The sequence below is a fragment of the Panthera pardus genome, unplaced genomic scaffold (genome assembly GCF_024362965.1).
Source record: "Panthera pardus isolate Hobbes unplaced genomic scaffold, ASM2436296v1 HiC_scaffold_10, whole genome shotgun sequence".
NCBI lineage: Eukaryota > Metazoa > Chordata > Mammalia > Carnivora > Felidae > Panthera > Panthera pardus.
Window position 1 is genome coordinate 22,987,684 of NW_026526655.1, and position 12,691 is coordinate 23,000,374.

A 12,691-nucleotide genomic window follows, 5' to 3' on the forward strand; every position below is an offset into this window, starting at 1 on the left:
AAGCTCTATTCATACATATTATTACACCCAGAACATACTATTTAAGCCTCACATTTCTACTGCTTTGTACATGCACTACCTTTTCCCAGAGTCCACACTCTACAGACTACCTGATATATCCTACTTATCCTCCACATCTCAGCCCAAGCACAGACTCCCCTTGGAAGCCATCAATACCCTTTCAGGCAGATGACAGTTCTCCAGGCTTTCTCTCTTGTATGTTCTTCCATTTAAAAACATACCTCATTGCATTAAGATAATCTCTTGTTTCTCTTTGCTACAAGATCCTTAAGGAGAAGCACTACATGTTCCCCTTTCATATTTCCTGAACCAGCAGAGTTTCTGTCTCAATAAAAAATTGTTGAATTAATGTTTAATGAAGTCATTGCATTATTTTTGTAACCCCTACACATACAGGAGGCAGGGTAGGTAAGAGTACCTAAGCAAGACCTTGTAAATAGGAACATACTCCCATTTTTTACCTTCCATGCCCTTGCACAATTACTTTATAAGTTGCACCCAGAACCTAAAGAGTGACCAAGAGTGATTAGACTTATCAACACCTAAAAAAGGGCTAAAGATTTGCTTACTGTTCTTGCATCCCATACAGACAGGGTCTTATCTGCAGAACCTGTGAGAAGAGTGTTGGAACCAGGAAAAAACTCAATGCTGTTCACAGAATCCACATGTCCGTACAAAGTGCATCTGCATCTTTCACTGTGTAGACAGAAATGGAGAGTTCAAGTTTTAGGAGTTAGCACCTAAATGTTTCTTATGCTGTCTACACAATGCTAATGAAGATAACTTAAGTATCTGAAGCGTAAGTAATTTTGTAAATGACAAAAATATACAAAAGCCACATTTTAAGGGAAAATTCTATAGTCACTTGACATCCTAAGCACTTTATAGAATTAGTAGCATACAACTGACTAAATTTAAGTTACCATCAATTTATAAAGTCACACCAACTGTCATTTATTCCTTCTCACGAAATGATTAAATAAAAATGGTCCCCATCTAATAAACGAATATGCTAAGAAAAGAAAACAATGGAAGGCAATGTTCAGGCTTCATTCTAAACCCACTGAATTTGATTCTGATCTCTACTGTTAGAAATAACTAAGAAAGAAATAAAACTGCAGTTTTGCCTTTTGCCACTTTATCAAAGTTTTTTTTTTTTTTTTTTAAGGAAACAGTATATACAGAGCAGCATTATTCCCTGTTTGTAATGCTTAATTGCTTTTAATGAACTTCAGTGATAAGCATATTTTAAAAACAGAGAAAGAGTAGAAGCAGGATAATTAACAGTGCTGAGAACACAGGAGTCAATATAAGCACATTTCTAATAAGATAACCAGTTGTTTAAGCTCTGACCAACTGGCTCCTTTCTGGCTTGAGCCATGCCATATTCGGTAGTCTGGCATAGTGGGGAAACCTCTGCAATGGGAGGCAGGAGACCGTGTTCCAGTCCTAACTTTGACAAGAGCTAGCAGGGTGACCAGGAGCAAGTTATTCAATCTCAGTGCCAGCAGCTTTCCTTTCTGTATGAATGAGATTACTTAATTTGATGTACTGAGAGGTCCAATCCAGCTCCAACATTCTGGGATTCTCTGACCAAGGTGATATATGTAAAAGGGAAGGGAAGAAGTCAAACTGAGCACAGCATCTAAGAACTGTTAGGAGCAAAGTTTGTTCCTCCTCCCTTGATTTTGATGTTTTTTTAAAAAAATCAAGAGATATTAAGATTTATGAATATATTAACACATGTAAGTTGCTCAGTGACACCCTCTGTGATTGAGTCTTTCCATATCAAAATTAAGTATTATATTAATTAATGATAGGAACGAGAAAGTAAAATCAATAAATTCATTGATTAGGACCATTCTGTGTTAGCATCTTTATCTCAATATTTCTGAGAGAGCTTGATAATAGTGTGATTATTAAAGCTGATGATATGGGTCAGTATATATCAGGAGTTAACAAACTATGGCATATAGACTGGCTGCCTATTTTTGCAAATGTTTTATTAGAAGATGCCAATTTGTTTACAATTGTCTGTTGCTGCTTTCCCACTACTATAGCAGGTTGCATAGTTATAAGAGAGACCATATGGTTCATAAGCTTAAAATATATAATACCTACTCCTTTAAGCTAATATATTTGGATATTTATAAGTATGCCTGGATTTTACTTCTGACAGTTTTTTCCTTTTTTGAGGTTAGTATTAAAATGTACAGAATAATTTCTTTTTTATTTTTAAGGACTTATTGTGTTATACAGACATTTTACATGCTATTTTCTAATGATTCCCAAAACATAAGTATAAAACATTTCTTTAAAAGTTTATACTCCAATGCCCACCATATTGAAATAATGACACTTAACTATTAAGGTAATTGTTCCAGAAGAGTAATTATTCTTTCTCCATAGCTTTATGGGGAAACATACAGAGAGAGATTTTACAGAAAAATAAGAAGAATATATTTATTTTATTAAAGTAGTAAATTTTTAAGTTATATAGGATTTAACTATAAAACAAAATAGGCAGAATTAAAGGCAGTGCTGAAAGTCAAGTAAATATTTTATTATTGTGAAATATCATTCCCTAAGAGACATCCTAACATTAAGAAAAAATATTAAAATTATGTTATTTTTAATTATTTTATAACCTTTAGAAAAGTAGAATTAAAAAAGGAAATGAACAAATGTATAATTCTTCCCTCTTTTTATACTTACCTCCCAATTTTCAAAATCACATTGTTAATACTACAACATCAAAAATCATAACACATATTTTATCAGTATTCACAAATCTCATAGTTGATTAGTGACCCCCACCTGTCCTCCTAATTTTTATTTAACATATATTTAAATTAATCTTCTGTACCCATATTTTTTTTACATTTTCTTCATCATTCATTACTTCGAGAGCAATTTTGACTGGCTATAATATCTTGTTTCATCAATATTTTCTCAAATGTTTATGAAAAAATTTTCCACTGTCTTATACCACAGGCAAAGTCTGAGGCCAACCTAATCTCTGTTCCCATTTCCGCTCAACTACCTTTGTGGATGATAGGCTTTCTATGCGCATTAGACGCGTAGGTCTTTCACAAACACCGCTGTTCAGAAATTTCAACATGGCATGACTTGATAGCTATTTCCATCTATTATTCTCAGACTATAATTATTCTACGAAAGTTGCTTCCACTATATCTTTATGTTTTTCTCTTCCATTTATTCCATTTTTTTTCTTTAGGAACACCAACCAGGTTTTATTTTTATTTTGTCTCATTTGTCTCTACAGCTACATTTTGTTTATGATGCTTATATCCTTATTTTTTTTTCATTTTTTCACCCCTGCTCTTTATAATTCTCAATTGTGTTTGTGTGTGTGTGTGTGTGTGTGTGTGTGTGTGTGTAGAGGGGAGCCATCAAAAGCTTTGGTTTATGTTTTCTATTTCACTTATTTGCTGATATTTCTCAGTCTACTTTTCATACATGTCTACTGTCTTATAAAGTCATAATGAAATGCTTGAGCATTTTTGATATTTCATCATATAAAATAAATTAAAAATAACATTTCTGTAATCTTTGAAAATATAGTGTATTTTCTATCTGAATTATTGATAACTTTGCTTAGGTAATTCCTTCTGCATTATATAGTCCCTAGTAGAATTTTGTTTATATTAATTTATTCTTCCATTTTTATAATTCTTCATAAGTTCAGGGTTGGTTTCTTTTTATTATGACTTATTTTTGAATGGGACAGCTACTTGCTAAATTAAATAGCAGAAAGAAAAAACTGGACGTATGTTATCTCTAATTTCTAATCAGGTTTGTTGTCTTCCACAAAGACTTACCACCAAGTGTGTTCTTGTCCCGATCCCTAAGTTCATCACTCTTGCATTTTTGTATTTTAAACTATAGATGTATCTTGTTGCAAAACCCCTTGAGTCACAAGCTCTGTATTAACTCTGAAGGCCCCTGCCTTCCTTACCACCTTCAATCTGTCTCATCTATGGCAATCTCCGTTATCTCCTTTATCTAACAATAAAAACGTCTTGTTAGAATTTGTTTCTAACCATGTAGAGTAACCAGTACTTTACTTCTCCCCACACAATAAATAAATATAAAATTACACAAATTATGTAAAGCAACTGTTCTATGGCATTAAACTAAACACAGCACAAGATGGTAATCTTTTAGAGAAAGAAAAAGCTCAACATGAGCTCCACTACCCTCCTGACTTTCTGCTTGGAAGCACTTCCCTGCTATTAATAACAGCAGGACCCCAGTAGAATTGAAGTCTCTGTGAGACAAAAGGCAGTGAGAACAGTTAGGGCTGCTGATATGCCTGGAATTTGCAGTGTGGGGTACCTGAGAAAAGGGAACTGCACTGGAATGGCAGTAGTTTTTATGGGGATTTTCTAGGAATTGTTTGTCAAGGTCTAGATGGCATTTCTACAGAGTAAGATTCAATAGTCCTAGCAGAGATTTCCCCCTAGGAAATCTGTAGCTGAGAGCTGAACAGTAATACCAGAGACCAGGGACTGTTGGAAGACACTGTGCTTTAATCCCAACCAGAGTGAAGAGAACTCACTGGGCACCTCATACTTTCAGTTGGGACTCCAGAAAGACCCCACAGTAAAAGTGAGGGTCATCTTCATTAACTAAGTTCAAAAGCAAAGTAGACTTGTCTTGCCAAAAAATGAAACCAAGACAGAAAGGGCAAAAAGAATCTGCTGATAATGAAACTAATCACTAGGACAGAACTCACTACCTTTCATAGAAAGACCACCTAATATAGACTACTTGTAATTGCCATTAACAACATCCAGCATATAATTTTAAAAAATTACTACACATGTGAAGACGTAGTAAATGTGATCCATAATCAAGATAAAATCTCAGTAATAGAGATGCTAAGATGAATCAAATGTTGATTATAGAAGACAAAAAAGACTTCAACCATCTATTATAAATGTTTAAGGATAAAAAGACACAGTTACAATGCATGTGTAAATAAAGAATCTCAGAAGATAAATGGAGGGGTGCCTGGGTGGCTCAGTTGGTTCAGTGATTGACTCTTAATTTCGGCTAAGGTCATGATCCCACAGTTTGTAAGATCAAGCCCCGTGTTGGGCTCTGCACTGACAATGTGGGTCCTGTTTGGGATTCTCTCTCTCCCTCCCTCTCTCTGTTCTTCCCCTGTTTGTGTTCTCTCTTTCTCTCTCTCAAAATAAATAAACTTAAAAAAAGTGAAAACTATAAAAAAGAAGCACAGGGAGGAATTAATAAGTACAATATGTGAAATAAAAATATCATTGATCTTTTGCAAATGATGATCAAAGATCATTTGCAAAATGGATATTACAGAAAAAAGGATAGGTGGGCTTGAATACAGATTAACAGAAATTATCTAATTTGAATAACAGAGTAAAAATATAGTATACAGTAAAATATAGATATAGTAAATATCTATATCATAGATCAGTCATCAGTAGGGAAATATCACATAGTCTAATGGATAAATAATGGGTTTCCAGAGTGGGGTGGAGAGTAGGAGAATGAGAGGAGTAGCACATTTCTGAAGAAATAATAACTACAAAATTCCCCAATTTGATGAAAAATACCAATATACAGATCCAAGAAACTCAACAAAGTCCAAGAGAGTTAACAACAGAACATACCTAAGCATTTCATAGTCAAATTGCTAAAAGCAAAATATAAAACAAAAATCCTTAAATGGCTATAGATAAAAGAAACACAACATGTAGGAAACAATGGTATACATGGCAGCTTACTTCTCAGCAGAAAAAAATAGAGACACGATATAATAGAACACATTTAAGGGCTGAAAATCCAATAATCAGTTAAAAATACCTTCCATAATGAGGATGAAATAAATTTTCAGATAAATGAAAGCTGAGAAAATTCAACACCAGTAAATCTTTCCTATAAGAAATGCTAAAAAGAAGTTATTCACACTGAATGAAAATGGCACCTGAAGGAAACATGTATATGGAGAAAATAATGCTGGCATTGGCTACTTGGAGTCTTTTGTGGTTCCATACAAATTTTAGGATTGTTCTAGCTCTGTGAAAACTGCTAGTATTTTGAAAAAAAAAAATTTTAACGTTTTTATATTTATTTTTGAGACAGAGAGAGACAGAGCATGAACGGGGGAGGGTCAGAGAGAGGGAGACACAGAATCTGAAACAGGCTCCAGGCTCTGAGCTGTCAGCACAGAGCCCGACGCGGGGCTCGAACTCACGGACCGCGAGATCATGACCTGAGCCGAAGTCGGCCGCTTAACCTACTGAGCCACCCAGGCGCCCCGAAAACTGCTAGTATTTTGATAAGGGACTGCTTTAATGTGTAGATAGCTTTGGGCAGTACAGGCTTTTTTTTTTTTTTTTTTTTTTTTTTGACAGAGAGAGAGAAGAAAGTAGGGTTTGGGGAAGGGCAAAGGGAGAGAGATAGAGAATCTTAAGCAGCCTCCACACCCAGCAGGGAGCCCTACATCAAGCTCAGGAGCTATGTAAATACATGCTTTTAGAAAGGAGATGTATGTGTTAAAGGTATAGCAATTTTTTGAAAAATATTTCTTCATTTATTTTGAGAGGGAGGGAGAGAGAGAGAGAGAGAGAGAGAGAGAGAGAGTGCATGAGCAGGAGAGAGTGGCAGAGAGAGAGGGAGAATCTTAAGCAGGCTCCATGCTCAGTGCAGAGCCTAATGTAGGGCTTGATCCCATGACCATGAGATCGTGACCTGAGCTGAAATTGGGATTTGGACACTTACCTAACTGAGCAACACAGGTGCCCTAGGGTACCATAGACATCTTAATAATATTTGTTATTCCAATCCATGAGCATGGGATGTTTTTCCATTTCTTTATGTACTCATCAATTTCCTTCATAAGTATTCTATAGTTTTTAGAGTATAGATATTTTACCTCTTTGGTTAGGTTGATTCCTAGGTATCTTATGGTTTTTGTACAATTATAAATGGGATTGATTCCTTGATTTCTCTTTCTACTGCTTCATTATTGGTGTATCGAAATGCAACAGATTTCCGTAAGTTGCTTTTAAAATTCAACACCCCTAAAATAAATAATACAGTTAAGAAATGGGCAGAAGACATGAACAGACATTTTCCAAAGACATCCAGGTGGCTAAAAGACCCATGAAAAGATGTTAAACATCACTTATCATCAGAGAAAGACAAATCGAAACCACGGTGAGATTATCACCTCACACAGGACACAAAAGATATTGGCAAGGACATGGAGAAAAGGGAACCCTCTTACATAGCTGATGGGAATACAAACAGGTACAGCCACTCTGGAAAACAGTATAGTGATTCCTCAAAAAAGTTAAAAATAGAACTATCTGATGACCCAGAAATTGCATTACTAGGTATTTTCCCAAAGGACATGAAAATACTGATTTGAAGGGGCACATGCACCCCGATGTTTACAGCAGCATTTCAACAAGAGCCAAATTATGGAAAGAGCCCAAATGTCGATCAACTGATGAATGGAGAAAGAAGATGTGGTGTATATATGTGTGTGTGTATGTATGTATGTATGTACATACATTACCCAGTACATGTACCTGTACACACATTACTCAGTCATCAAAAAGGATGAAATCTTGCCATTTGCAATGATGTGCATAGATCTAGAATGTATTATGTTAAGCAAAATAAGTCAGAGAAAAACAAATACCATATGATTTCACTCATATATGGAATTTAAGAAACAAAACAGAGGAACACAGGGGACAGGGAAAAAAAGAGAGAGAGAGAGAGAGACAGCCATAAGAGATTCTTAACTATAGAGAACAAACTGAGGGTTGATTAACGGAGGGAAGTGGGTGGCGGATGGGCTACATTGTTGATGGGTATTAAGGAGGACACTTATTGTGATGAGTACTGGGTGTATATGTAAGTAATGAATCACTAAATTTTACACCTGAAACCAATTTTACCATATTTAACTAACTAGAATTTAAATGAATTTAGATTTAAACAAAAACTTGAAAAGAAAAAGATAAAAAAAAGAAGAACAGATAATATGTGGTTATAGAAACCAGAACAGTATTTGCTAGAGGGAGTAGGCACTGATTAAATAAAGACACAAGGAAACTTTCTGTGGTCACAGAAATCGTCTATATCTGCATTAGTTTCAAAGTTATATACATTTGTTAAAACTCATCTAATTGAACGGTTAATAACTGTTCATTGCACTGGATGGATATATTACCTCAACTAAACAACTAAAAATAAATATGGCTTGCCAGAATACTTTTTCCCTCTACCTTCACTCCCCTGATATTTATGGCATTGTAAATATTCTAGAATATATATTGCTGTGAATAACTGAATATTTATAGTGATCCTATTCTCTTATCAAGTATGTTTCTCATATAAGCATGGATCAAGTACATGCATCTTCATAGATGGACAGAGAATCTTTAATATTTAAAATAGCTATACCATTGGGGCACCACACTGAGCAGAGAGCCTGCTTAAGATTCTCCTTCTCTCTGCCTCTCCCCCCTCCCCCCGCTCTCTCTTAAAATAAATAAACATTTAAAAAATAGTTATACCATTAGCATATACATCTTTTCCTTTCTAAAGGTATGTATTTACATAGCTCCTGGGAGGTCTTTCATGTTTAATTAAAAGGAAGTAAACAGGAAAGAAAACATAAAAAATAAAAATCCACAAGAGATTTAATGAACACAATACAAGTGAGAGAAAACACAATTGATACAGATGAATGCATAAGAAAGAAACAGCATGAACAATATATAAAACAATGATTAATATTTCTAACCTATCAAATGTTAGTGAATAGATTTATATCTGTGACAAAATTAAGATTATTATTTGTAAGTAGTTCATTAGTTGTAACTTTTTAGAAGACTATTTACTAAAGAGAAAAATTCTGAATATGATATTTTTAATTGAAGCATTTCAACTTACAAAGAATTATGCTTTTAATTTAAAAGTATCTTTTAACAGATATAATTTTCCATTAAACTAAAAAGTCTATTCCAAAATTTGGTAGTATTTTTAAAAGCAAATGCAACAGTATTACAAATATGATTATATCTGGTTCATCCTAACAAAGATATAACAAATATACGTACACAGAAAATGTATTGTTCTAATATGTGTCCTTGCATATACACACTATAGGTAAAATACTGTGCATGTCTAGAATTTATATTCAGCCTTTGTTGTTCATTAAAACCCAATTCATTTATTTAGGAGTCTATTCATATATGGTGTTGGGATAGAGGGAGCAATTTCTCAATGATATAGCTCACATAGTTTCCCAAATGAAAAGGAAAAGCTGGGTCTTCACATAGCTTAACAGAAGAAAGAACTGCTGAAGGGGGAAAGAAATCTGCTCACGAGCCACTGGTTTAAGGTGTGGGGCATTCCAGGCAGACAGGCTGCAAGAGCAGGCTTGTGAGAGATTAATTAGCTGCCAGAGCAGGGAGTTCCATTCAAAATTTCTTTGCAAGGTGAAAATGGACTAAAGTGATGGAGCATGACAGCACCACAAGGGATGGAAATGATTTGTACACTTCCATCAAAAACATAAACACTGAAGCCTGATGCAATTTTCTCTCTGTTGCCCTGTCGGCTGTTTTCCTAACATTTTTGTAGGAAGAAGTTAGTTCATAAGCAATGGCTCTTTATTAACTCACCTCCTGCTTTTCCTTTATTTCCTCTTTTCCCTTGATTTAATTTATTATTCTGGTAAGTGAATGATGAATATTTTTCTGAATTTTCAGCTCATTATAAAACAAAGTTATCTACTCTTCTAGAGCAGATACATTTTCACTTAAAACGTATTTCCCATACATATGCTAACATACAAGATGACAACATTTTAACATAGTTTCTCTTCATGAGGCATTAAATTTTAGGAGTTTTATTTTCTTTGGTGTGTTTGTTTTAACACTATTAATATTGAATATACAATTGCACCTTTAAAACTTCAAGCTTGTATGAATTTACAGATCAACAAAATATTAAGACAAGCATGGAACATTTACAAAAAAGCAGCACAATATATATCTCTGAAGATAAAAGCTAAAAAAAGTCTATTCTTGTTTTGAAAAAGAGGATTAGCATTCATTACCTTATTAATACTTAGTAATACCTGGATTTTAAATAGTGTTTATATAATTGAGTCAACCTGCAATAATAAAATTTATCACTAGGCTTAGCCAATAATTCTTTGTGAAATACCTAAATCTAAGAATCCAACATGAACATTAGTGAAACCTATTTAAATCCTCATACTGTAATTCATAGCATCCAGTTCACTGAGGGATTCCTCCCCACCCTGGTCTATTTTTAAAAGTTTATATATAAGCTATTTTAAGACCCACCAGAATTAGCATCTCAGCAAGGCAAAATCCTCAAGTGACATCCAAAATTTGACTTCAAAAGTTAACAACACTTTAATGAGAGCCTTTTGTTTTATATTACTATAAATTATATAAAATCCATCATGCAATAGTTTCCTTGTGACCATGGAATTCAGTTGAACATTTAGTAGAGAGAGTGATTTTTAAACAAAATCTATCAGGGAGTCTTCCATAAGCCCTATCTTTTTTTTTTTTTCAACGTTTTTTTTTTTTTTTTTTTTTTTTTTTTAATTTATTTTTGGGACAGAGAGAGACAGAGCATGAACGGGGGAGGGGCAGAGAGAGAGGGAGACACAGAATCGGAAACAGGCTCCAGGCTCCGAGCCAGACGCGGGGCTCAAACTCACGGACCGCGAGACCGTGACCTGGCTGAAGTCGGACGCTTAACCGACTGCGCCACCCAGGCGCCCCCATAAGCCCTATCTTAAAGTTCACCATAACCTATCATGACATAACAAACTATCATGTAGTTTGAGTATCTCACCCAGGAAGGCTCATGAATAGGCCACAGCTTCGAAACTATAAAATTTCTTGGCCAAAACCCTTGGCAATAAACATACAATCTGAGCCTCACCCCCAAATGGTAATAAAATTCCACTCCGCATGTGTAAACATAGGGCAGATTCTTGGTAAGCTCAAAATATTTGGAATACAGCCAGGATTTAGGGAATAGAAGCAAAAGGTGAATAAATTAAATAACTATAGTAGAGCTGGGATTCACTCAGAGTACTCTCAAGTCCTCACTCAGATTTTCTGATCAGTCAACTGACCTGTTTTTGCAAAAAGCAGGGTTTTGCAAAGGGAGAGGGTTAAGAGGCTGGAGGGCACAACTGGTAACAGTGAGAAAAAGTAGATGCTTGGCAGTTTATACCAGTAAACTGGATAATGGAAAAACTAAAATAAAAAGACCAAATATTGAAATGACATCTTGGGGCAAATTAATAAAGGCAAAAGCAAATAATTCTGTATATTCCAACAGCCCCTACATTTAAAATTGTAGTTTAAACACACCTGTTGAGTGCTAACTATCCTAAGCATTTTGCATGGGTAAACAGCACTGTGAATACCATTGGCCCTATCTATTCACAGATTCTGGATTTGTGAACTGTCTACTCACTAACATGTATTTATAACACCCAAATCAATGCTTTCGTAGACATTCATAGATATAGACATGCACAGAGTGGCAAAAAAGTTCAAGTCACAGGATGTGACATTGCACGCTGAGGTCAAGCTAAGTAAAACTCTGCCTTCTTGTTCCAGCTCTCCTACTGTAAGCAGTGTCCTTTTGCGGTCTACTTAGTTCCGTGGTTTTAATTTTTTTTTTTCACAGTTTTGTGCTTTTTTGTGGTGATTTTGTGGCTTTGCTGTTTAAAGTGCCTCCCCAGTGCAGTGTTGTCTGGTGTCTGTAAGTGCGTGAAAGCTGTAATATCACTTATACAGAAAATGGTTAGACAAACTTTGTTCATATGTCAGCAAATAGTGCTTTTTGACTATAATTTCAGTGTGAATGAATCAACACATATTAAATAATGCATCTTTAAACAGAAACACACACAAAACTAGGTTAAATATTGATTAATTGACAAATTAACTTGCAGGAAACTAACCCTGTATTTCTTCTGGGCACAATGTTTCCATATTCACTGATCCAGTGTTTTTGGTGATTTTATAAAATATAACAATCTTGAATAAGAAGAACCAACTACACTTATAATTTATCCAGTTTGAAGATAAGGAAACCAAAGTATACAAAGTCTAGATAACTTGCTCAATATCACACATGTACTTAGTGATGGAGGTAGGATTATTCTTCCCAAACAGTTGGCTTAATACCATGTACTTTTAACCACTATCTACACAATCTTCCACACTGCCTATCGTAATGTCAAGTGAGGGCTTTGGGTTATCAGCCAGTGATGAAATTTTGCTTTGCAGGTAGAAAAATGCAACATTCATTTTAGGAGGATTTTCATTAAGAAATAGTTACTATTTAAAATGTTTCAGTGCTATTTAAAGTGTTTCAATAAAGGTGAAATATTTATTGCCTATAAAATTAATTTGTATTAACCCATACTCCACAGTACCAAATAAATCAACTTTTATGAATTAGAAACATTAGAAACACATAAAACAAAAGTTATGTGGTCTGATACAGTGGCCCATTGCAGTTGACTTATGTTGCTTTATAAGATAGTGGTTTATATATTTTCCTAATTCCACATTCAGTGATT

At 34.6% G+C, this 12,691-nt stretch overlaps 1 protein-coding gene across 2 annotated transcripts in view; it reads right to left on the bottom strand.

The window, feature by feature from the left end:
- The window catches only part of SPAG16 (sperm associated antigen 16), a 1,004,062-nt gene that overhangs the window by 386,974 nt on the left and 604,397 nt on the right, over positions 1-12,691 (bottom strand). For both annotated transcript variants that reach the window (XM_053905193.1, XM_019446088.2), the window contains one exon: positions 591-717. In XM_053905193.1, coding sequence (XP_053761168.1) covers positions 591-717 — 127 coding nt within the window. The remainder of the gene's footprint in view (positions 1-590; positions 718-12,691) is intronic.